Below are 25,212 nucleotides of genomic sequence, written 5' to 3' on the forward strand. Positions count from 1 at the left end.
AGATCCTGTCTGTGAATGGTACAATGCAGGCGTGGCTGTTTACACAGAAAGGAAGAGAAACTCTTTATTAATCCAACAAGTAAATCCCACAGTCATCTGCTGCCTTTATCACATAATGAGGTAGATTGGGAGTGCAAACGACTGGAAAGGACTTGAAAGTGCCTACTCCAAGAGATAGAGAGAGAGAGAGACGAATAGAGATGACTATGAGTTGTGTTACCTTGATTCACATTCCAAACACCCTGTCAGAGTGGCTTAAACTGGATGTTTTATGTGCTTTTTCCGTCAGACGTTCACCGGCTCCTTTAGATGCCACACCCACACCATAACTACCGTAACCATACGTCTTATCTTATTACCTCACCTGACTTAAAGCTTGTATTGTTATGACGTATGTGCTGGAGCCAAAATGTCTAAGATCTTGGTTAGATGAATTGATCATGGAAATAACACCCTCACATTACTTACTGAGGTAAGTCATAAAAGAAAGTCAGTGAAAGACTGAAAGAAAGCTTGATGGTTGCCATGACGAATCAACACACATTTGGTATCTCCTATACAAGTAGAACATTGTTGTCAACTTCAAGAGGATGAAAAAGTCGTGACCTGCGAGAATGTCTGGTAAATGATCTCACTTGCCCCTCCCAGACAGACAAACACACACACACACACACACACAATCACAAAACAGGCCAATGAGAGGGTAGTGGTAGTCAAGGGAGGAATTGAGCAACCCATGTGACACAGCACAAAGTTCAGTGTTTATTACAGGCTGTTGATCTGATGAGTCAGTGGATAGACAGTCGTTTCTGAATATTAGTTATTGGTAGATACTAGATATGTTGTTTACACACACACACACGTGCAAACAAATGCGCACATACGCCAACGCACACAAACACAGACACACTCACACAAACAGAGAGTGTTGTCGCAGTGTGTGCCTGAACTTTCCCTCCACACAGGGCTCAGTAATCCTGGATCAGAGAACACAAAGGGCCTCAGAGCGCTGGTGATGTATAAGCAACAGAGTGTCCAGCAAGTGAGCGCTTTGCTGTACCCCAGCACTCACCCCTACAGCTCTGCTGCAGGCTGTGTTCGGGGCAGCAAGAACAGGGACAGTACCACTGGCCCTGTCATGGCTGACCCCATGACAGCTGGCACATAGTTGGCGCGAGAGCGATAGCGAGACTTGCCCTAACCTTACCATTCCTATCTGATCTGTCACAGACAGGGGACCGTCTCTGACCTGGGACCCAGTAGGAAAGTGAAAGTTGTTGAAGCAGTGGCGAAGAATGTGGTCCAGCTCCGTCTGGGAGGGGAGGATCAGGAACAGCTTGCTGCAGTGACCAGAGGCTACTGAGACTGGTGCTTAACTTACCACTGCCAACACATGGTGCTGCCGAGAGAGAGAGAGAGAGAGAGAGAGAGAGAGAGAGAGAGAGACCTCATTGCCTCACGGGTGAGTATTGCTTGGTAAATATTTACCCAGTAACCACCTCATGGGTCTGTAATCTCACCAGTATCGGTGGCAGACAGGGTACCGCCTGGGGTTTAATTGATTGTGGTGTGGACGTATGCTGCAATAGTAGTGAAAGAGTTTTTGGATAGCATAAGTAGTTACCGTACGTTTGGGTTGACACTTTGTATCAGACATTCTCCTGAGTTGGCGAGCCTGTAAGTGTTTGATAGCACCCCTGAGAGGATTCTGTGTGTTTTTTGGGTGTACACTGCATAGGAGCACCATGGATTTGCTGCAGGACTCTCGGTGGACAATGCAGGGCCTCAACAGCCGTCTGAAGGGCTTCCTGGAGCAGGTAAACAAGCTGCAAGAGGCAAACTGGCATCTGGAGGGCCAGATTGCAGACTGGGGTCTGAGGAACGCCCCGCACTCCCAGGAATGGACGCAGCAGGAAAGGACTGTGGACGATCTTCGTTCCCAGGTGAGACTGCCATCTATTACCTTTTTAATTGGTCCAAACAATGAGCCCTGAGGGACCCCAACTCATTAGACAGTGTTTTTCTTATGTCCACCGACAGTACCTTTGTTTGCCAGTGATTATGCTGAGGTACTGTAATGCCTAGATTTGTTTGAGCTGCTGTGTTCTGGCCATACAGTAGCTAGTAGGACTGACTTGGACTAACATCTTTACTTCAAAGGTGTTTTCTTGCGTGCAGAGTTTTGGCTTTGAGACAGATACAGCACTGACTGAGCAAACCAGTTATTAACGATTTTCAGTCCTAGCGATGATTACACTTAATAGCAGTCGAGTTAAAACAGACATTTGACAAGTAGTTCCTATCAAGATAATGTCAACTCTTCCAGAGGGTGAGAAATAGTGTCATACTGTATGTCAGGACATTTGGAAACAAGCCATCACTCCATTGTCACACACAAGAATGTGGATCCTTTTATTGCTTTAAAGGCCGTTGCCCTAGTAGACCATTAACACGGGCTGCTGTAATTGTCAGCTCCCTCGCATGAGCTGATTGGAGGTTTTGCAACCGCTCCTTGATTTATGGTCTCTGAATGTGAATGGAGACAAAGGCAACGAAAGCACCAAGATCTGACCTATTAGTATTGAAGCCAACGGGAGGGTTGACATTTATGCCCAATTTCCCTTTCAGTGAGAGTGTTGCGTAAAATATGAGCGATTGCCAATCCATTGATCAATATAAAGATCCATCATGCATAGCAGCACTGATACGATACCTGCAGACTTTACCATGTGAGAACATGGCATGTACAAATGTACATATGTAGGACATTTCCTCACATTTTCGCCTGAACTAATACCTGGAATGTTGACTTCTATGGAACCCAGGACTCCCTGGAAAACAGTGGCAATTGTTACTGAGTGGACTATCCTGGCTAAATAAATCAAATCATATGAAATAATGTGTGACTTGACATACGCATAACTGATAACGTTCTTCAAATCTTCCTTTGACATGAATTCGTGATTGATAGTAACACTTGTCTTTGTCATGTGCATCTTCCTCAAGTCCGGTTTCAGTCCTAGACTACTGTTATTGTTGTGGGTTTAGGTTTTAAGACCTGGCGCCACCCTCATTCTATTTAGAAGCGTTGAATAACAAGCCATAATAAGGAGTACTGGTACCCCGTGTAAATAGCCAAGTTATCATTACTCATTGTGTATCTATTCCCTGTGTTATTATTTTTTTTATTTCTCTGTTCATTATTGGGAAGGGCCTGTAAGTAAATATTTCACTGTTAGTGTACACCTGTTATTTACAAAAAATGTGATGTGATTTCATTTGAAATCAATCAGTTAATGTTCAGTTGGAGAAGTGCCCTGTAGGAAGACGTGCTGATATCTGGTTTGTACTCTCTCGTGGCTAGGAATCAACAGGGTCAGACATGAATAACTGGCAGAGCTAAGATAATGGAACGGGTACTTACAATGAAAATATGATTATAATCGTTGAGGCACTTCTGTGAGAAAAAAACACAACATTGTCCAAGTTATTCCAGGTTTTCCTCCTTCAAAATGGGTGTGTTTGTCTTGAGTAAGCGTTGTGATATTGTGATTGGCAAAGGAAGAGTCAGCATTGAAACTCAAAAATGGCCCTAGGTTATACAATAAACATTTCCACATCAAAGATGGAAGGGATTTTGGATAACATTTGTTTAGATTTCATGTACTTACATTGCAGTTAACGCCAAACATTTGGGGGTTTTGACGTCAAGTACTAGAATTACTGTGAGAGGCTCTTTGGCTTTAATATCTGTGCCACAGATGCTTCAGGCCTTGTCTTAATGAACCCAAATCGTGGGACGTCATGATGTAATAAAACTGACTCACTGAGCTGGTGGCAATCTGACAAGCATGAACAGGCAGAATATAATAATGCAGTCTTTTAAATTAATGTGAAGTGGATCTATGGGATGCTGGTAAATACCCATAGACTTCCAGTCACTGCTCTAACGCTAGTTAGCGTTGGCTCGCAAAACTACCTCTAACTTCCTTCATACTAGACACAGAGACATAACAATGGTATCCACGATTTCATCTGACTCTGGGGAAGTCGATAAAGGGCCTCATTGCCCAAAATCCCGAAGTATCCCTTTATCTTATTCTATCTTATCTCTGTTCCAACTTCCTTTCTTAGATGATATTTCAAAGGCTTCTATCTTCATGCTTGTGCTAGTGTATTAGCCTTATCCCATACTCTATGTGCTATAGCCAACTCTTCCATTGGTCAATGTCATGCCGCACAGTATGAGACGAGGCCAGTGTAATTCAAGGAAGCGAAACCTTTACTACAGTTGTTCTATTGTGATAAGCCTCACCCACATCTTTTCACATTTTGAGAAATACTCTGATGCAGCACCTGGTAATGTGAACTTCCAGTGTACTGAGGTGTATTCGTATGTGATTTCATGTGTCATTGTGTTTTTTTTTCTACCTATTGGGCCAATGACGTTAGATGGATCAACAAGATTGAACTCATTCTGAAATCGATCATGTTTTTCACGCATCTTATTCACTTCCTTGTTATTTTGTCTTGTGTGTGTTGACTGTGTTTTGGTTCTGTAGGTTGGTAAACTGCTGATGGAGAACGCAGAGCTGGTGCTGCAGTCTGACCACATGATGTCCAGGGTTTCTACCATCCAGGCCAGGTCAGTCGTGTTTGGGACATTATAGGTGAGGCCTAGAATACTATACTAATACAGTAACACATACCCTCATAGTATTTCTTTTCATCATAATTAAAGAAAACACAGATATACCATAGCAGTTGTGAATGCCTTCTGGAAACATCTCTTTTAAGAGCAAAAATCCATGAAATCCTACACCTACTGTTAGTATAATACTAACAGTAGGTGTAGGATAATACTAACAACCAATTTCAGTCTATAACACTTTAAATGCACCTCCTGAATAACAATCAGATATTTTATTTTCCCCTGCAGCGATACTTGATCTCTTCTCTACTGTAGCAGCAGTACAGTCCGCACTTTGTTGTAACTCGGCTAGTTCCCACTCCTGTTCAACAACCTGCATACAAATCGCAGCCTGGCTGTGTTGTGCCTGGTCGGCACTTTCCCATCGGTATTGATGCAGAGTGACACACCGGCCCCTCTGCTACTGCCAGAGATCTGCGTCCCAAATGGCACCCTAATTCTTATTTAGAGCACTACTTTTGACCAGGGGCCATCAGGGTACCCATAGTGTGTGGTCAAAATTAGTGCACTAAATAGGGCATAGGGTCCCATTTGGGACGCAGCTGGAGATCCACTAACCCCTGAAGGGCAAGGGAGGGCAACAACATGCAGGCAGCTATGAGCTATGAATATACACCTCCTCTATTTATATACTGTGTCCTACTGGCCTTACTTGGGTCACTGTCACAATGTTGTCTGCAACTCTGTGTCACAAGGTTTATATTGTATTTAAAAAATATTTAGATATGCTTTGTGTACTTTTTGACTTTTTACTGCATTGTTAGGAGCTAGTAACATAAGCATTTTGCTGCCCCCGCTATAACATCTGCTAAACTGTGTACGCAACCAGTAAACTTTGATTTGATGTCTGTGACTGTGACTTTAGCATCTGTTGAGAAGTGAGGACTATTGCAACTACTGAATGACTGTTGCACAATGTTTTTCCCACTGTATGATAAGGTATTTTACAGGATTAGGTCAGATCTGATGAAGGGTCACTAAAACACATGGGAGCATAGATTGCAGTGTGCAGTCTATTTACCTTGACCTGAAAACACTTGTATATCTTAAAACCTTTTACTGCAGTGGGCTAAATCAGGGTCACACAGAGTGATTCCTGGTAGTCTTAAACAAATCTACTTTGTAACAAAAGTATACACCTCACACACATGGATATAGGCTTAATAAAAAAGAAAACACCTATACCATGTCAGATATATGAAATGTGTTCAATTTTGAGTTTGCATCCCAATATTACAATATTATATGCATCACAGAAGACTGAAATATAACAAAACCGTCTGACATACTGTAGAAACACTGGATTTTCGTCAGTAATAAAATTATAATACTTGATTAATTAAGACATTTTGAAAAATATGAATAACATTTCAGCCGTGAGACCAAAGAGGGTGCTTTAAGTCAGTGACTGAAGGAAAGGCCTAGACCTGCTTAGATACAATGGATGTGCCGCTGTAACATGTCCATGTACTGTGTCACAGTGTTTACCTACAGTACATGCACAGTATGTGTAGCTGTTTCACCACCCATGTAAAGTACCCTGACTAGTTGACCCAGAGTCGGGTACATTCAGAAGCCTTACATTGAAAAACACTTCCCTATGTGACCATCACCACGTCTCGGTAAAGTGTAGGCCTATAGCTGCTTTGCATAGACCACTGTGGTCAAGGCTAATTACTAGTCAATATCGCCGACTGAAACATGGTAACAGGAACTACCTGTCCAGTAAGAAACACCCTTTTTTTTCAGTTTTCCCATTTCAAAAAGTTTTAAAACATTTTCTATTGAGTGCTCTAATGAACATGACCCAGTTAATAGGATGAGATGTGTTCTGTGTCCTGTCATAGATGTGAGTTGGAGGAGAGGCTGACCAAGTGTCTGGAGCAACAGGTGGCTCTGCTGAGGGAGAACAAGACGAGGGTGGAGCATACCAATGTGCAGGTGGAGGCGGAACTACACAACTCCATGGCAGAGCTGCAGGACATGCACCAGGACTATGTGGTACGGTCTTGTGCCAGTGTCCGTGCGGTTCCGTACACCTGCATTCGTTCAGTAAAGACATCCGTAGAAAGGTTGAATAAATGTGGCCATGGATGTGTTACTCATTTTAAGGTTGAACGTTACATTAGTTTGTAAGATAGCCTTAACATTAGGCTATTTACTGTAAAAGTAATATTGAATTGTGCTTGGTTGACAATGCAACAGAATATCAACATTTAAAGGAGATGTATCTACTGCTTGGATAGTTCAATCTGAGCCACTGGTTTAATCCCATTCTTCAACTTGTATTTTTGGTTGAGTTGGAAACATGAATCCAGCACATAATTTGTTAAACATAGGACAACGCAGGACATGCACCAGGACTGTGGTACGGTCTTGTGCGAGTGTCTGTGTGCATGTTGCAAGGGTCGGTACGGTTCCGTACACCTGCATTCGTTCAGTAAAGACATCCGTTAAAAGGTTGAATATATACTGTTACATTAGTTTGTAAGACAGCCTTGACTTTTGGCTATTTACGGTATTACAAAAGTAATATTGAATTGTGTTTGGTTGACAATGCAACAAAATATCAACATTTAAAGGAGATGTATCTACTGCTTGGATAGTTCCATCTGAGCCACTGGCTTAATTATATTCTTCAACTTGAGTTGGAGACATGAATCCAACATCATTTGTTAACATGTCGCCTATTGTATTTCAAAAATAATACTGAATTGTGTTTGGTTGTTAACGCAACCAAATATCAACATTTGATGACTTAGTCTGGCTTTAATTCCACTTTGTCTCCAAATTAATAATTGATATGTTGGTTTCATGTCTGCATCTCAACCAAAAATCTAAGTTAGAAAATAGGACTGAATCAAAACAAACTTTGATTAATGGGCATTTAAATGTCGGTTTGTTTTGATTCAGTCCTTTTCTTTAACTTAGATTTTTGGTTAAGATGCAGATGTGAATCCAACTTATCAATGATTCATTTGTAGACAAAATGGAATAAAAGTCTAACTAAGTCATTGGCACAGATGGAACTATCCAAGCAGGAGATACATCTCCTTTAAATGTTGATATGTGGTTGTGTTGACAACCAAAAACATTCCAATATCACTAAATATCATTACATTTGAAATCAACCAGAGCTTGAAGCCATTGGCCTATTTTATTGTCTATTTTTAGTTCTGGGTTGAATTGAAACAATAACTATTGATGAATATCGTAGCTAAGCAGGGCTGGGCTTTGGAGACCAAACGGTAGCTGTAGATATATACATTCTCCAGTAGGAGGTGCTGCCCAGCCTATAGTATTTTTTCTGATACTGGATATAATGTTGAAGATCTGACATTGTTTTAAAGTTACAAATTCAACATATTTTATACAAGGTTTGTCTACGTTGAAATTTGGTTGCCATGGTTACATAATCCTGTGGTTGATGTTTCACCCTCAAAACAACATATTACGTTGATTTCTTTTTTCAAATCCAATGTATTTCCCACGTAGATTCCACATCACAACATGTTGAAAAATGACATTGCACCAGTTTGTGCCCAGTGGGAAGTGACTCTGGCAGGGGTTAACCAACTCTGTCTTGTTCCAATTAGGAAGAAATTCGTTAACTTCTTACTGATCAGCATCCAGTGTGTTTGCACAGTATATTCCACCTTTGATAATTCCCATTGTCTCATTCTTTTTTTAATGTTTATATGCGGAGGTTGAGAGAAAGGTGTGACAAAAAGAGAGAAAAAGAGAGAAGAGAGAAAGAGAGAAGGAAGAGAGAGACACATTAGAGAGGTGAGAGAAGAGAGAGGGAACGCAAGAGACAGAAGAAAGGTGAAACAAGAGAGAAAGAGAGAGAGAAAGACACGAGACAGCTACTGTAAAGAAAGAACAACGACTCAGAACACCTTCTCCTTATTAGCCCATTAACCAGAAGAATGCCTACTCCTGTTTTCTCACACCTCCCCTATTGATCTCAGTGGAAAGGCGTGTTAGGTTTCACACCATCCTTTCCCTCTCAATGCTTTCCTGTCATCCTCCCGCCCTTCTCTCTCTTTCTCTCTTTCTCTTTTACTAACCCCTTTTTATTCCTGCTGACTAATATTCCCCTTCCCTTCCTCCACTTAGATCTTTACGTGATCCAGCTTCTCTCTCCCACACACACACACGCGCACACACACACACACACACGTGCACGCACGCACACACACACACACTGTCCCAGACTCACAGGCTCAGGCTCAATAACAGACTCTACCCCTCCCCTGCATTGCGTGTGTCTGCTCTCCCACTGTTCTCTCTCTCTCGCGCTCTTCCTCTGCCCTCGTTCTCTCTCTGTTCCCTTTTCTCCTTCTCTCTCAGATCCATCCCCTCTCGCTGTCACACACACACTCTTGCATACTCTCTTATATTCATATATCTCCCTGTCTCTCTCTCCCTCTTCTCTCTCCCTCTCTCTGGTTGGCTCATTGTGCAGGCAGCCCGTGCTCTGCAGCAGCAGCAGGCCGACTCCTGTGATGCGCTGCTAGTGACGGCCACAGCGTGGGAGGAGGATGGCACAGGGATGGAGCTCTCCCAGCTCCTCGACCGAATCAGGACGCAGTGCGACCGCCTCAGCCTCACCGGCCTAAATCAAGTCCCAGATGACCGACTCCCCGGCCTGGCCGCCGGCCCAAATCAAACTCCATACTCCGCTGCCGGGCCGAGCCGTTTCGGAGCCACACTCAGACCCCGAGCCCATGGAGGATCTCTCCCACAGGTACGCAGTGTCCCACTGCCTTTGTCCCTCCCCCAGTTTTTATTTCCTTCCTTCCATCCATCCATCCCTCTCTCTGTCTTTCCTTTCATCCTCCCTTGGCTTCCTGCCACCTAGTCACACCCTGATCATAGCTCTACCTCTGCTGTTTCCAGGCAACGCAGTGATATGTGGTAAGATAAGAAGAGTTGGTTTGTTTTGATATGTTGTACTGAATTAGTGTCGGAGCTCTGAGGTGGTCTGAGGTCTGAGATGGGTTGTTTCCCTCTCTCCCTCTTTCCCTCTCTCCTTCTCTTTCTCTCTCTCCTTCTCTTTCTCTCTCCTTCTCTTTCTCTCTCTCCTTCTCTTTCTCTCTCTCCTTCTCTTTCTCTCTCCGTCCCTCTTTATCCGCATCACACCCCTACCAAACACAGAAAGGTGCCCCATAGACAATCCATTACCTCCAAAGAAGAGATCAACTTTTACTACCATTTTGAAACGCTGCTTTAGATATTGATACGTCGTCAACCACAACCGCAGCGTTGTAATACATCACTTGTAACGGGCCTCTCTGATCTGCTTTCTGCTAAGTCCTTATAAGGCATCAGCTTAGGACTGTATTCTTTTCGGTCTTTGAAATAGGAGCATTTGGATTTCAGTTGGAAAGGATAACTTGCAATTGGCAGGTAGCCTATAGCCGCCTTCCATAGCTGTTGTTTTCGACACCATCACATCGGATGGGGACAGTATTTCAGGCTTTGAAACAGTAGCATTTTGATTTCAGGGACTATGATATATTTAGCAAATGACCTGTAGCTTTCTCTCATAGCTATGTTGTCTTCCACAATAATGCAGCCCGTCTAGTCAGTTTGGCTTATCACCCATGAGATGATATTTCCGCTCATGTTTCAGGTTTTGAAATAGGAGCATTTCGGTTACAGTGGAAGAGGGGGAATAGAATGAGTCACTCATCATGGCTGTGTTGTTTCCGTCTGGTCAGTTTTACCGTCTGTGGCACACTGGCTGCATCCAAATTGGCACCTTATTCCTTAGTTAGTGCACTACTTTTGACCAGAGCCCATAGGGCTCCTATAGGGCTCTGGTCTAAAGTAGTGCAATTTTTAGGGAATAGGGTTCCATTTGGGATGCAGCCAGTGACTTTGATGTGACAGGCATGATTAAGCATCTTGGCCCATGGCTCCAGGCAGGCAGCGACTGGTACTTAACCAGCGTCTGCTCTACAGAATGACTTTGTTTGTTGCGCTCCTAGTTAGAGGCCCTTTATGTCAGAGTGGACTGGAGTCTGGAGTGGAATACAGCCCTGTTACAGCCTGGTTCCAGATCTGTCGGGGAAGCAGAGTTTGATAAAGCACATACAATGCATTCGGAAAGTATTCAAACCCCTTGACTTTTTCCACATTTTGTTACGTTACAGCCTTATTCTAAATTAGATTTTTTTTTTTTATAAATCCTCATCAATCTACACACAATACCCCATAATGAAAAAGCAAAAACAGGTTTTTAGAAAATGTTAGAAATGTATTCAAAATAAAAACAGAAATACCTTTTTTAAATAAGTATTCAGACCCTTTGCTATGAGACTTGAAATTGAGCTCAGGTGCATTTTGTTTCAATTGATCATCCTTGAGATGTTTCTACAACTTGATTGGAGTCCAACTGTGGTATATTTAATTGATTGGACATGATTTGGAAAGGCACATATCTGTCTATATAAGGTCCCACAGTTGACAGTGCATGTCAAAGCAAAAACCAAGCCATGAGTTCAAAAGAATTGTCCATAGAGCTCCGAGACAGGATTGTGTCGAGGCACAGATCTGGGGAAGACACTCCTCAGTAAAAGGCACATGAAAGCCCGCTTGGAGTTTTCCAAAAGGCACCTAAAGGACTCTCAGACCATGAAAAACAAGAGTATCTGGTCTGATGTAACCAAGATTGAACTCTTTGACCTGAATGCCAAGCGTCACGTCTGAAGGAAACCTGGCACCAACCATACAGTGAAACATGGTGGTGGCAGCATCCTGCTGTGGGGATGTTTTTCAGAGGAAGGGACTGGGAGACTAGTCAGGACCGAGGGAAAGATGAACGGAGCAAATTACAGAGATATCCTTGATGAAAACCTGCTCCAGAGTGCTCAGGACCTCAGAGTGGGGCGAAGGTTCACCTTCCAACAGGACAACGACCCTAAGCACACCGCCAAGACAACGCAGGAGTGGCTTCGGGACAAGTCTCTGAATGTCCTTGAGTGGCCCAGCCAGAGCCCAAACTTGAACCCGATTGAACATTTCTGGAGAGACCTGAAATTAGCTGTGCAGTGACGCTCCCCATCCAACCTGACAGAGCTTGAGAGGATCTGTCGAGAAGAATGGGAGAAACTCCCCAAATACAGGTGTGCCAATACCCAAGAAAGCTCAAGGCAGTAACCGAAGGTGCATCAACAAAGTACAGAGTAAATGTCTGAATACATAGGTAAATGTCATATTTCAGTTTCAAAATCTAAAATCTAAATAACAGTTTTTGCTTTGTCATTATTGTGTGTAGATTGATGAGGACATTTTCTTTAATCCATTTTAGAATAGGGCCTGAGTGGGGGTCTGAATAATTTTCCGAATGCTCTGTACATACTGTATGGGACAAATGAACTAGCTATTATGTTATCCTTCTACTGTAAAATGACTGGTTAAGGTTAACACTTACAATAATTGCCCCTAATACGTTCTTGTTTACACGGTAATTACAGACTAATATTATGATGTCCACAGTTTCGAGGAATCCACTGAGCACAATCGTCAGTTTCATGTTTAACTAACCAACTTGATTCAACGTGTTTGTGCCCTGTGGGAATCTGTGGGGGAAATGATTACAGGTAGATGTATAAAGGTGTGAAGCCTATTTACAATGTTTCATCAATTTAAGTCTTGGTTTAGAGTTGTTTTACTTTGTGTGCCTGATAGTTCATCAGTTCGTGTTAACGCCTAGGGTGTCAGATTACCCTCATCGACCTGTCCCACATGTGCCCGGAGTCCTCTGGCTCTGTGCCAATGTGTGTGGGCACCAGTTTTTATGAGTGTGTGTGTGTGTGTGTGTGTGTGTGTGTGTCCCTGAGTTCCATGTGAACTGTTCCTGTTTGTGTGTGTGTCAGCATCTATCTCCATCAGAACTTTATTTTTGTGTTCTTCCATGTGAATGATGTGTGTGTGCAGGTGCGTGCATGCGTACTTGCGTGCGCACGTGTAGGTGTGTGTGTGTGTGTGTTATATGACCTCCTTCTCTCTCCCCCAGCTCAATGCAGAAGAGGCAGCATGGACCCAGGTGAACCTCGGAGGGACTGCCCTGAGGGAGGCGCGGGCAGAGCTAGCCGAGGCCAGGAAACAGTGGCACTGCCTGCAGGTGGAGATCGAGTCCCTACATGCTCTGGTGAGCACACACACACACATGCACAGACACACCACTGTAGCCTCAGCATTGCGGCAGACACATACAGTACTTTTCTGTCTCTGCCACACACCCATAATGGATCAGTAGAGTTTGGAGAACATTCATCTTTATTGATTCTGAAACACTATTGGTGATTCTCTCACTCTTGTTCTCTTGCCTCTTCCCCCTCTACCCCGTCCCCTCTCACTCTCTCTTCTGTTCCACATTCTGTGTCATCCTCTCATCACCTTTTGTTCCTATCCACCCTCTCCTCTATCATATCCCCTCTTTCCCCTCTATGCTGTCCTCCCTCTCCATCGCTGTGCTCCACCTTCTTCATCCACTCTCTGCTCTCTCTTCCCCTCTCCATTTAATCCCTCTGATCCTGCTATTTCCCTCTCTCCTCCATCCCCTCTCCCCTCTCCCCACCTCTCCCCTCTCCTCTCCCCTCTCTCCTCCATCCCCTCTCCCCTCTCCCCTCTCTCCTCCATCCCCTCTCCCCTCTCCCCACCTCTCCCCTCTCCCCTCTCTCCTCCATCTCCTCTCCTCTCTCCTCTTACCTCCATCTTCTTTCCCCTCTCTCCTTTCCCCTCTCTCCTCTCCTCCATCTCCTCTCCCTTCTCTCCTCTCCCCTCTCTCCACCTCTCCCCTCTCCCCTCTCCTCTCCCTTCTCTCCTCCATCTCCTCTCCCCTCTCCTCCATCTCCTCTCCCTTCTCTCCTCCATCTACTCTCCCCTCTCCCCTCCCCCTCCATCTTCTTTCCCCTCTCTCCTCTCCTCCATCTCCTCTCCCTTCTCTCCTCCATCTCCTCTCCCCTCTATCTCCTCTCCCCTCTATCTCCTCTCCCCTCCATCTCCTCTCCCCTCAATCTCCCCTCCCCTCTCTCCTCCATCTCCTCTCTCATCTCCCCTCTCTCCTCTCCCCTCCATCTCCTCTCCCCTCTTTCCTCCATCTCCTCTCCCCTCTCCACTCTCTCCTCCAACTCCTCTGCCCTATCTCCTCCATCTCCTCTTTACTCCTCTCCCCTCTCTTCTTTCCCATCTCTCCTCCATCTCCTGTCCAATGTCTCCTCCATCCCCTCTCCCCTCTCTCGTCCATCTACTCTCCCCTCTCTCCTCCATCTCCTCTCCACTCTCTCCATCTGCTCTCTCCTCTCTCCTCCATCTCCTCTCTACTCCTCTCCCCTCTCTTCTTTCCCCTCTCTCCTCCATCTCCTCTCCACTCTCTCCTCCATCTACTCTCCCCTCTCTCCTCAAATGTCTCCTCCATCCCTTCTCCCCTCTCTCCTTCATCTCCTCTGCCCTCTCTCCTCTATCTCCTCTCCCCTCCATCTCCTCTCTCCTCTCTCCTCTGCCCTCTCTTCTCCATCTCCTCTGCCCTCTCTCCTCCATCTCCTCTCTACACCATCTCCTCTCCCCGCTCTTCTTTCCCCTCTCTCCTCATCTCCTCTCCAATCTCTCCTCCATCCCTTCTCCCCTTTCTCGTCCATCTACTCTCCCCTCTCCCCTCTCTCGTCCATCTACTCTCCCCTCTCCCCTCCATCTCCTCTCCACTCTCTCCTTCATCTGCTCTCCCCTCTCTCCTCCATCTCCTCTGCCCTCTCTCCTCTCCCCTCTATCTCCTCTCCCCTCCATCTCCTCTGCCCTCTCCTCTCCATCTCCTCTCCCCTCTCTCCTCCATCTCCTCTCCCCTCTCTCCTCCTCTCCCCTCTCTTCTCCATCTCCTCTGCCATTTCTCTCCCTTTTCACCTGCTCCCTATCTCCTCTCTCTGTCCCACATCATTTTCTCCTGTCCATCCTCTCTCCCCCATCCTTCCCTTCCCCAGGAGAAAGGTCTAGAGAGTTCCCTCCACCACACTAAGCGTCAATACTCCAGCCAGCTGCAGGGCCTGTCAGAGGTCATCCAAGACCTGGAGAGCGAGCTGGAGCAGGTGAGGGGCGGCCTGGCCACACAGCAAGAGCGCCACGGTCAGCTGCTCAATACCAAGATGAGGCTGGAGAAAGAGATCGCCACCTACAGGCGCCTGCTGGAGCGCGAGGAGGGCAGGTGAGGGGGCTAACGGTCACAGACAAGGGCTGTATGGGCCCTCAACACAAATGTTGCACTAAAAATGAAATAGGATGCCATTTGGGACAGATCCTTGGGCAGATGTAGCAGAGGAGGTTTGGTGAACTACATGGTGATGAGTAACCTTTCCTGAGATTTGAGATGTGTAACTGTAACCCCCAGAGCAAAAGGCTTTACTCTAGAATGGAGCAGCTGAGTCAGATTTGATTTCTGGTCAATTACACAGACATAGATGCTCACAGATGAATACACACTTACTAAGGGTGAGGTAGCTGGTATAAAGGTATTACGTTATATTGTGATATAAAACCGTTTCAAGCTACAGGGCATATTCACAGGAATGAGCTGGCAGGTCTTCGTCCAAAACCGTAAACCTGAACTATAAATAAGAACTATAAAGCGATGAGAGGTATAAAATTGCATGACCCGAATGAACTTCTGCATTAAGAATGGAGATGGCTGAAATTAACAGGCAGGATAAGCTTTCGTACAGCATTAAAATGTCCAAACAGAAATTGTATCACAGTGAAGTTCTTAGTTCTTAACGAGACAGTGAAGGACCTTGAAGGTATTTTGCTAGAGAAACTTTTTGAGGGCACTATACATTTTAAAGAAAAGGGATCGAAAGTGAAGGTTGTGAATCATTAGTCAAAATGAGAAAGAGGGTCTCAGGATCTATGAGGACGTGAGGAAGGGTGGAGACCGTTTAAGTTGCATGAACTCTCTCCTTCAGTTTGCAAATGAAACGAAATGAAGATGCCCCAGTTGTTTTTAACAGATCATGAAAACATGCTATAAGAACTCTCCCATGAGCGTCCCACGCCTAGAATGATCTATCTTTTGTTTCCCATGCACATTCAGACAGTCAAAACCTCATCAAAAAAGCACCACCTTGTTCTCAAACATTTTCAATGAAATTAAACATCCAAAACCGTCCAAAGGGAGCTTAAAGGATGAAGTTCATTTAAAAAAGGATTCCTCTTATTTGAACCCTTTTGTTTCTCTATCAAAACAGCTACATTCATGTGTTGTCTTTCTCTTTTGTTGAGGAGTGTGACAGATGACTTTCTTTACTGTTGCAGCTTAAGAAAGCCTTATCTGCATAGAGAATCAAGAATAATTGCAGGTTGAGACAGAGATGTTCTGGCGGTGACTCAATATAATAGCGAAACTGTTGGTTACTGGAAATTCCCCAGACTTGTGCTAATGTACACTGAGTGTACAAAACATTAAGGACACCTGCTCTTTCCATGACATAGTCTGACCAGGTGAATCCAGGTGAAAGCTACGATCTCTTATTGATGTCACGTGTTAAATCCACTTCAATCAGTGTAGATGAAGGAGAGGAGACCAGTAAAAGAAGGATATTTAAACCTTGAGTGGGGTATGGTAGTAGGTGCCAGGTTTGTGTCAAGAACTGCAATGCTGCTGGGTTTTTCACGCTCAACAGTTTCAAGAATCAAGAATGGTCCACCACCCAAAGGACATCCAGCCAACTTGACACAACTGTGATGGTGTGCCCTTAATGTTTTGTACACTCAGTGTATTTACCTACATACAGTACAGGCAGACAGACAGCCATGCAGGAAGGCAGGCAGGAAAACAGGCAGACAGACAGACATGCAGGAAGACAGGCAGACAGACAGGCAGGAAGACAGACATGAAGAAAGGCAGGCAGACAGACATACAGGCAGACAGACATACACATTTCTCTGCATTGTGTGTACAGATATAAGACAGTTTTAAACTGCCAGCTGTTCTGTACCAGACATCCCCACATTCACCTCAAGGCGTTCATTCACTCAGATCTTTAATGTTGTTTCCTCTTAACATTTATTAGGGAAGATTCCATTCAATTTACAAGCCTAAAGATAATACTCAATTATCATCACTGAGGCATTCAAAGGCTAGTCACACGAATGTATTCAAGCACAGACAGTTCACGGCCATTATGTTTGTACATCGCAGATCTGTCCCTCAATTTAGCACACTCACCCCAGCAGGCTCATAATTATGTTTTCATTACCACCTTTTATTTATCTGGGAGGTGCCCGGCATTATCTAGTTTTATGACCATCCAGGTTGAGAAAGATGACGCTCGATGATGCATCCTCGATCTTCTCCCAGTCTATTGGATTTATATCTATATTCTCAGAAGATCACAATGCACTTGCTCAACTCAAGATGCCAGGCTCTGTATTGATTCAATCTGCTCTGTCATATCATGATTCGGATGTGCTGACCGCACTATAAGATATCCTTCCGCCACGCAATTTCTTTGCTTGCACAGAAATGGCTATAGTTATCCATCAAATATGTAGACAGCATATGAGACAGCTGCCGAAGGAGTGTCCCCCCCCCACACAGATGCCATTGAGTCCTACTCACCATGTTTTCTCATCTATTCACAGGTACCCAGGTGGGCGTAACGGACAGGTCATGGGGCTGCGGCGCTGGAGGGGCCCCAAAAGAGAGCCAGGCCCCATAGGGGAGGAGCCCAAAGAAAATGGAGTGGAGGAGAACGGCCTCAGTGATCCCGCGGTGACCCCTGAGGAGCCACTGTCCGAGCCCCTGCCTGAGAGACCTCAGCGGTGGTCTGTGACAGAGAACGGCCTGAGGAAGAGCCCTGCACTAACTCTGCATAGGCAACAGAGCCTGGTCATCCTTACAGGTGGGGGACATGGTCAGACACATACACAAACAGAATGGTATACACATATTCATGTTAATGGTCATATACACACTCGTATACACACAATCAGGCAGGAGTACCATACACACACACACATTCAGTATGCTAAATACACTATATATACAAACATTTGTGGATTTGGATATTTCAGCCAAACCCATTGCTGACAGGTGTATATAATCAAGCACACAGCCATGCAATCCCCATAGACAAACATTGGCAGTAGAATGGCCTTACTGAAGAGCTCGGTGACTTTCAAAGTGGCACCGTCATAGGATGCCACCTTTCCAACAAGTCAGTTCGTCAAATTTATGCCCTGCTAGGGCTGCCCCGGTCAATTGTAAGTGCTGTTATTGTGAAGTGGAAACGTCTAGGAGCAACAACGGCTCAGCCGCGAAGTGGTAGGCAACACAAGCTCACAGAACGGGACCGCCGAGTGCTAAAGCGTATAGCGAATATAAAGCGTATAGCGCATAAAAATCGTCTGACCTCGGTTGCAACACTCACTACCAAGTTCCAAACTGCCTCTGGATGCAACGTCAGCACAATAACTGTTCGTCGGGAGCTTAATGAAAAGGGTTGCCATGGCCGAGCATCCGCACACAAGCCTAAGATCGCCATGCACAATGCCAAGCGTCGGCTAGAGTGGTGTAAAGCTCGCCGCCATTGGACTCTGTAGCAGCGGAAATGCGTTCTCTGGAGTGAGGAATCCCGCTTCACCATCTAGCAGTCCTACAGACGAATCTGGGTTTGGCGGATGCCAGGAGAACGCTACCAGCTCCAATGCGTAGTGCAAACTGTAAAGTTTGGTGGAGGAGGAATAATGGTCTGGGGCTGTTTTTCATGGTTTGGGCTCGGCCCCTTAGTTCCAATGAAGGGAAATCTTAACGCTACATTGTTCAATGACATTCTAGACGATTCTGTGCTTCCAACTTTGGGGCAACAGTTTGGGGAAGGCCTTTTTCTGTTCCAGTATGACAAAGCCCCCGTGCACAAAGCGAGGGTCATACAAAAACGGTTTGTCGAGATCGGTGTGGAAGAACTTGACTGGACTGCACAGAGCCCTGACCTCAACCCCATCGAACACCTTTGGGATGAATTGGAACACCGACTGTGAGCCAGGCCTAATCGCCCAACATCCATGCCCGACCTCACTAATGCTCTTGTGGCTGAATGGAAGCAAGTCCCCGCAGCAATGTTACAACATCTAATGGAAAGCTTTCCCAGAAGTGTGTAGGCTGTTATAGCAGCAAAGGGGGGACCAACTCCATATTAATGCCCATGATTTTGGAATGAGATGTTCGACGAGCAGGTGTCCACGTACTTTTGGTCATGTAGTGTATGTGTGTGCGACCAATCAAATTTCAAATTGATTTGAGTATGTTTTTTATGTGCAGAGCCAGAGAGAGACAATGATCTGAGGATTTCCACAGTGAAGACCCAGGAGATCTTCCAAGGCAACGTGGTGAGGGAGAGTGCAGAGGGCACTGGTACCGTGGAGTAAGTATTTATCAGACCTAGGGCTGTTGCGGTGACCATATTACCGCCACACTGGCGGTCCCAAGTCATGAAGACAGTCAAATTCCACATGACCGTCTAGTCACGGTAATTAGGCTTCTCTAAGCTCTGATGCTGCTGATGGTCATTAGTAGCCGACCAAACTTGCTAACTGCCTGGTACTCCGCACTCTATTGTCCCTCTAATCACTCTGACATCAATAAAAATGTAATCAAACCCAAAAATGTAATCAAGCCCATGAGCTCATGTTGCGCAACATTTCTATAGGCTATGCAATTGTGTGAGAAAACAAAGTGATGGCCTCTATTAAAAAGAGGATCCCATCAGCTTTCTATAGGCTAGGCCTACTATATTTATTTCTCAACTTTCATCATATTAAGCACATTGCTTCTCTTCACAACAGTATAGCCTACCTGGCTGGCATATAAAAATGTGCCACGGGAAACGCGTCCTCCATTCGTGCACAGATAACATGTATTTTTCCCCTGCCTCTGTTTTGACACAAGTGCATAATAATAGTCCATTCTGAATCAAAACAAATTTCACACATACACTAACATTCAAAAGTTTGGGGTCACTTAGAAATGTCCATGTTTTTGAAAGAAAACCAATTTATTTTGTCCCATAAAATAACATCAAATTGATCAGAAATACAGTGTAGACATTGTTAATGTTGTAAATGACTATTGTAGCTGGAAACGGCAGATTTTTTTAATGGAATATCTACATAGGCGTACAGAGGCCCATTATCAGCAGCCATCACTCCTTTGTTCCAATGGCACGTTGTGTTACCTAATCCAAGTTTATCATTTTAAAAGGCTTTGTCTTTTTTTCATATTTTTCAAACCATAGTCACACACCTCATGTAGCCTTGCCCATAGGCCTATATTTTGATACGATTTGTATCAAAACTAAAATGGCCAAATAACTTCCTAAAATTAAGCACATTAATCCACTTTACAAGGGGTATAGAGCCTATCTGGCATACATAAGCAGCGAGTGAGTTTCAAGTTTGGGGAGAGATCCTTTTCATCATAAAAATGCACATTAATAATAAAAGCATTACATGCATAATCGCATTTGCGGTCACTTTTGATAATGGTGTTTTCCCGCTACTGGAACATTTGCGCTTATAGCCTACTGCCATGTGTGCATTGCTGTGCTTATAATGTGAAGAAACAGCCTTATAGATTATCACCATTTTAAGCTAAACGTTCTGATCTGTTGCGTCAGCCTCAATGCGTAAAAAAGTTTTTGTTGATGCCAGTGGTTGCATTCATTTGGAATCTATCACATCCCACAACTGTCCCAGACTATGTTTGGAATATGTATTTCTTGCACAGAATAGAGTATGTCAACTTTTGGACAATGGGGGATAGTAGATTGACATAGGCTAGTGCTTTTGCTTGTCGTTAGGCCTAGTCATCTTGTTGGCTGACAAAAAGTAAATGTGGACAAGGATAAGGACGTGTGCAGTTGCGTCCCCGATGTGTCTGGCTTCACTTGCAGCCTGTGAGAAAGACCTGATCATGTGATTGAGAGCCATGTAAGTGAGAAGTGCTTCGGAGCACGCAGCACTTAGGGAGAAGGGAATTAGAATTATTATATTTAGCCCAAGGGCACAACGGCCACAAAAAGCACGGATTTTTTAAGAGTGCATTACGGTCACACAAAGGAGATGCCGCCGGGAAATGTTAGGCATTATCAAGTGCCTCGAATTGAATGAGAGACTGATGAAGTGTGTACAGCCTGTGCATAAAAACAAAACAGAGCTCATGCCTTTCAAGCAACTTTTTTCAAATCATCATTAGAGTGGCGTCATGCAGCCTTACAATGTATTATAAATCAAAACATATTGCCCAACATTTGTAGAACAACTAAATGTACATTGATAACTCTAAATTAAGCTTATAGGAGTACCTATTTCTTTGTTAACCGCTCAACACAGAATAGCTGCATGTGCGCACTCCCTCAAATCGTTTGGAGAAAATATAATTTATATTTTATTCAGCTTTGTTCCAATGTATTTATTCGTCATACTATAAAATAATATAAAATAATGCCACGGAATTCTAAGCAAGTCTTGTCTGCTAAATTAACTAGTGTAGCCCATAGCTATATGGCATAGCCAGATCAGGGTCTAACATAAGGTCAACTCAGAGTTTGCTATTCTGTTCTTGTGAAATAGACAAAATAAATATTTTATTATTATTTATTTTTTTATCCCATTTTCTCCCCAATTATCGTGGTATCCAATCGCTAGTAATTACTACCTTGTCTCATCGCTACAACTCTCGTACGGGCTCGGGAGAGACGAAGGTCGAAAGCCATGCGTCCTCCGAAGCACAACCCAACCAGCCGTACTGCTTCATAACACAGCGCGCCTCCAACCCGGAAGCCAGCCGCACCAATGTGTCGGAGGAAACACCGTGTACCTGGCCCCCTTGGCTGGCAAGCGCTGCGCCCGGCTCGCCACAGGAGTCGCTGGAGCGCGATGAGACAAGGATATCCCTACCGGCCAAACCCTCCCTTCCTCGGACGACGCTATGCCAATTGTGCGTCGCCCCACGGACCTCCCGGTCGCGGCCGGCTGCGACAGAGCCTGGGCGCGAACCCAGAGACTCTGGACCACTGCGCCACCCGGGAGGCCCCAAAATAAATCTTTATATCAGGTTTCTTTATACCTGTCTAAAATAAAGAATGGATTTATTGTTAAGGTGTAGGCTATATTACATGGATTTATTAGACTTTTTAAAATGTAGATGTTCCAAAGGTCTGCACCAGTGGCTTGTAAGCTATGTGTGGAAGCCAGCATATGCTAAATGTGTTTATGTTAATTAATGGTCAATTACCGTGAGACCGGCAGTTATTTGGTTGACAATCACCGGCTGACAAAATTTCGTCATCACCACATCCCTAATCAGACCAATTAATCGTGATCTTTGACCCAATGTCACCGCCTGCTTCAGTCAGTGTGAAAAGTAATCGTGCCTTAGTGTCAGAGAATGTCAACTACAATGAAGGGAGCAGGGATGCTTTACTTATGATGTTATTCAAGAGACTATTATGGGATATGTTTACAAACTGTCAAATGAGGTATTCTAAGTATAATTCAGGACAAAGTGTTACCACTTTAGGTAGCAGCTGAACACATCTTTCACATGAACCACCTTTCCCTGTGTATTGTCTTTGTTAGACTAATGATGACACCAATAGTCACACCCAACCACAGGGAAGCACCTCTGCATGCCTAAACCAGGAGTGATTAACAGCAGTTTATTCAGTTGCGAAATGTGGCATAAATTTGTCATGAGCTCTCGGTCTGGGGGTTGTTGGGAATCTTTTTCATTGAGAGACATTCCTTAATGAGCTCCATTAGATGTGGAGACAAGAGGGAGCGGCGTCTGTCATTCCTAAATTCTTTGTGCACACATCTGGTGTTAAAACCACACACCGTACCAACTGGGATGGGAATGGCCGCATACATATTTTTGCTTTCAGAGTCTTCGTCGCCCAGTTGTTTTACTAACCGTGTCATCTCGTAACTTTCCTTGACTCTGAATTAGATCATTATCACAATTAACTGTTAACGAGGCATGTACAATCCTTGTGTGTGTTTGGGAAGGGTTCTCTGACTTATACCTATACCTGTAAAAGTCCCACCCATACAATCATATAGGACTAATCATCAGTTAGAGATACCATATTACAATTTACCCCAGGTTTACTGTGGCCAGGGTACAACTCACAACACCAGCTTTGTAAAGGATGGTTTGTTTGATTGTTTATATACATGTAGTCTACATTTCTAGTTGTAGTCTAGCCTCTATTGCATTTTAAAACCGAACCCATTGTTTCCCCAACCCCTTCCAGGACGGACAGGATCGACAAGGTGATTAAGCAGTGGGAGGGCTCCTTCTTCAAGGGGAACCCCAAGCTGCGGAAGAAGTCGGTGTCGCTACGATTCGACCTGCACATGGCGGCGGCGGATGAGGGCTGCGCCCAGACCAAGCAGGACAGCCTGCCTGACGTGGAGGTCCGCCTGGTGATGAAGAGGTCCCGCAGTATCCCCACCATCGCGGCAAATGTCGAGGCAACAGTATAGTCGAGGCAACAGTACACCTATAGGTGATATCATCATTGAATTGCCTCCCTCATAAATGTTGTGATCTGGCAACAGCATCCCTACCCTTGACTGTGATATCACCATGAGATCAGCATTGCTTCCCATTGACCTAGGTTGAAGATGGGAAGGTTAAGACAATGAAGTAATTCCATGCGGAAGCTTTCGAAAATATGGGACCGACCAGCTCCATTAATAACTATTAGCGCCATTGCTAACTAGCAATGCTGGTGTTATGAATTGCAAAGAGTTATGAAATATTATAAACTGGGTGGTTCGAGCCCTGAATGCTGATTGGCTGACAGCTGTGGTATATCAGACCATACACCACGGCTATGACAAAACATTTGTTTTTACTGCTCTAATTATGTTGGCAACCAGTTTATAATAGCAATAAGGCACCTCAGGATTTGTGGTATATGGCCAATATACCACGGCTAAGGGCTGTGTGCAGTCACTCCGCATTGCGCATAAGAACAGCCCTCAGCTGTGGTATATTGGCCATACACCACACCTCCTCGGGCCTTATTGCTTAATTAGAATCCTCTTGTATTAACCTGTATATTTTGAACCTAGCCATTGACCAGAGTGGTATTGTCATGTCATCAAAGCTCCTGCAACTCCACTATCACCCACAATCATCATTGTGACATCAGCATTACCAGCAGCCATTTTGCAACCCCCATGACCAAACCATCCTGGTGACATCCATACAAAACCACATACATGAGAGGTTAATGTGTGATTCAGAAAAGTGAATGCCATTAATTTGATATATCGGCATTTCTCAATTATGTATAAAAGTAGAAAGTCATATTGCCTACTTATGATTTTGCCATCAAGGTAAATGTGACAACATGCCATGTTCAAGAGATTTCCCCTGTGGTCAATAATACATCATACCAGTGTATAATACTCACTGTTGTCACCACATTTAACAAATGTATAATCCAACCATCCCTCAGTAACAACTAACAATTTATACAGGTGGTGAAAAATATAAACATGGAAAAAGGCTGAGCCATCAGAGTTGTATGTGGCATTCTACTGTGGACTATTTAAGGGTGGTTATTTTCTTCTCAATTCGCTGTGTGTAAAATGCTAATGGTTTTGCTATCCTGTCATGGATCAACAGCACTGAGAGTTTGCCTATGGCTGAAACCTGCTTTTTCCTTATAATGCTGTAAGTTAACTGTAGTCTATATATTATCTATATATGGACAATATGGCCACAGTCAAAACAAAGCAAAGAAGATAGAAATGTACAGTAAAGAAAATAGCTATTTATTTCCCCCATACTGCTCACTGTGACCCGAAATTGCAGTGAGGCTTCTTCCTGGAGAGCAACCCTCCTGTAGGTTTTCATTTCAACCCCAGTTGTAACTAACCTGATTCAGTTTATCAACCAGATAATTTTTAGAATCAGGTGCGCTAGAATAGGATAGGCGCGAAAACCTACAGGACGGTGGGTCTCCAAAAATTGAAGAGCCCTGTTCTAATCTAACCCTCCTCTTGTATCGCAGAGATATACCCTTGTTTAGCCAGCAGAGGTCGGTATTTGTAAATAGTTGTTCTACAGTATCCTGAATGCTTTATTTTGGTGTTGTTGTGTCGTATACATAATATCTATATGACTGATTACACTCTATAAGACAATATCTTTATTTAATTTTTTTGCTATGTTTTTGAGTTGGCACCAAATATATGACGTGGAAATAATACCATTGTGCATTGCAGTTGGGTCCCTCCTGTGTACAAATGTTAAAAACAATTATCTTCTTTGCAGTTCTTCATGCGCTTGATTTGCTCTGCTTCGTGGGGTACTTGGGACTAAATCTTCTTTTCGTTTTTGGGGCTCTTTAACTTTAGAATGAAGAATTATGCTTTTATCTAACAATGTATTCATTTAAATAAAACACCAAAAACGCTGTCTTTAGTCG

General features: G+C 44.2%; 1 protein-coding gene across 1 annotated transcript; it reads left to right on the forward strand.

Moving 5' to 3' along the window:
* The first annotated feature begins 1,224 nt into the window (after positions 1-1,224).
* LOC129837537 (keratin, type I cytoskeletal 18-A-like) lies at positions 1,225-25,201 on the forward strand. The gene is made up of 10 exons (XM_055903797.1): positions 1,225-1,462; positions 1,739-1,943; positions 4,563-4,645; positions 6,559-6,712; positions 9,180-9,461; positions 12,738-12,872; positions 14,698-14,918; positions 17,351-17,610; positions 19,029-19,131; positions 23,023-25,201. The coding sequence occupies exons 2-10, from the start codon at positions 1,746-1,748 to the stop codon at positions 23,252-23,254; spliced, it is 1,668 nt and encodes a 555-aa protein (XP_055759772.1). The 5' UTR covers positions 1,225-1,462; positions 1,739-1,745; the 3' UTR covers positions 23,255-25,201.
* The last annotated feature ends 11 nt before the right edge of the window (positions 25,202-25,212 follow it).

This window comes from Salvelinus fontinalis, chromosome 3 (assembly GCF_029448725.1).
Source record: "Salvelinus fontinalis isolate EN_2023a chromosome 3, ASM2944872v1, whole genome shotgun sequence".
NCBI lineage: Eukaryota > Metazoa > Chordata > Actinopteri > Salmoniformes > Salmonidae > Salvelinus > Salvelinus fontinalis.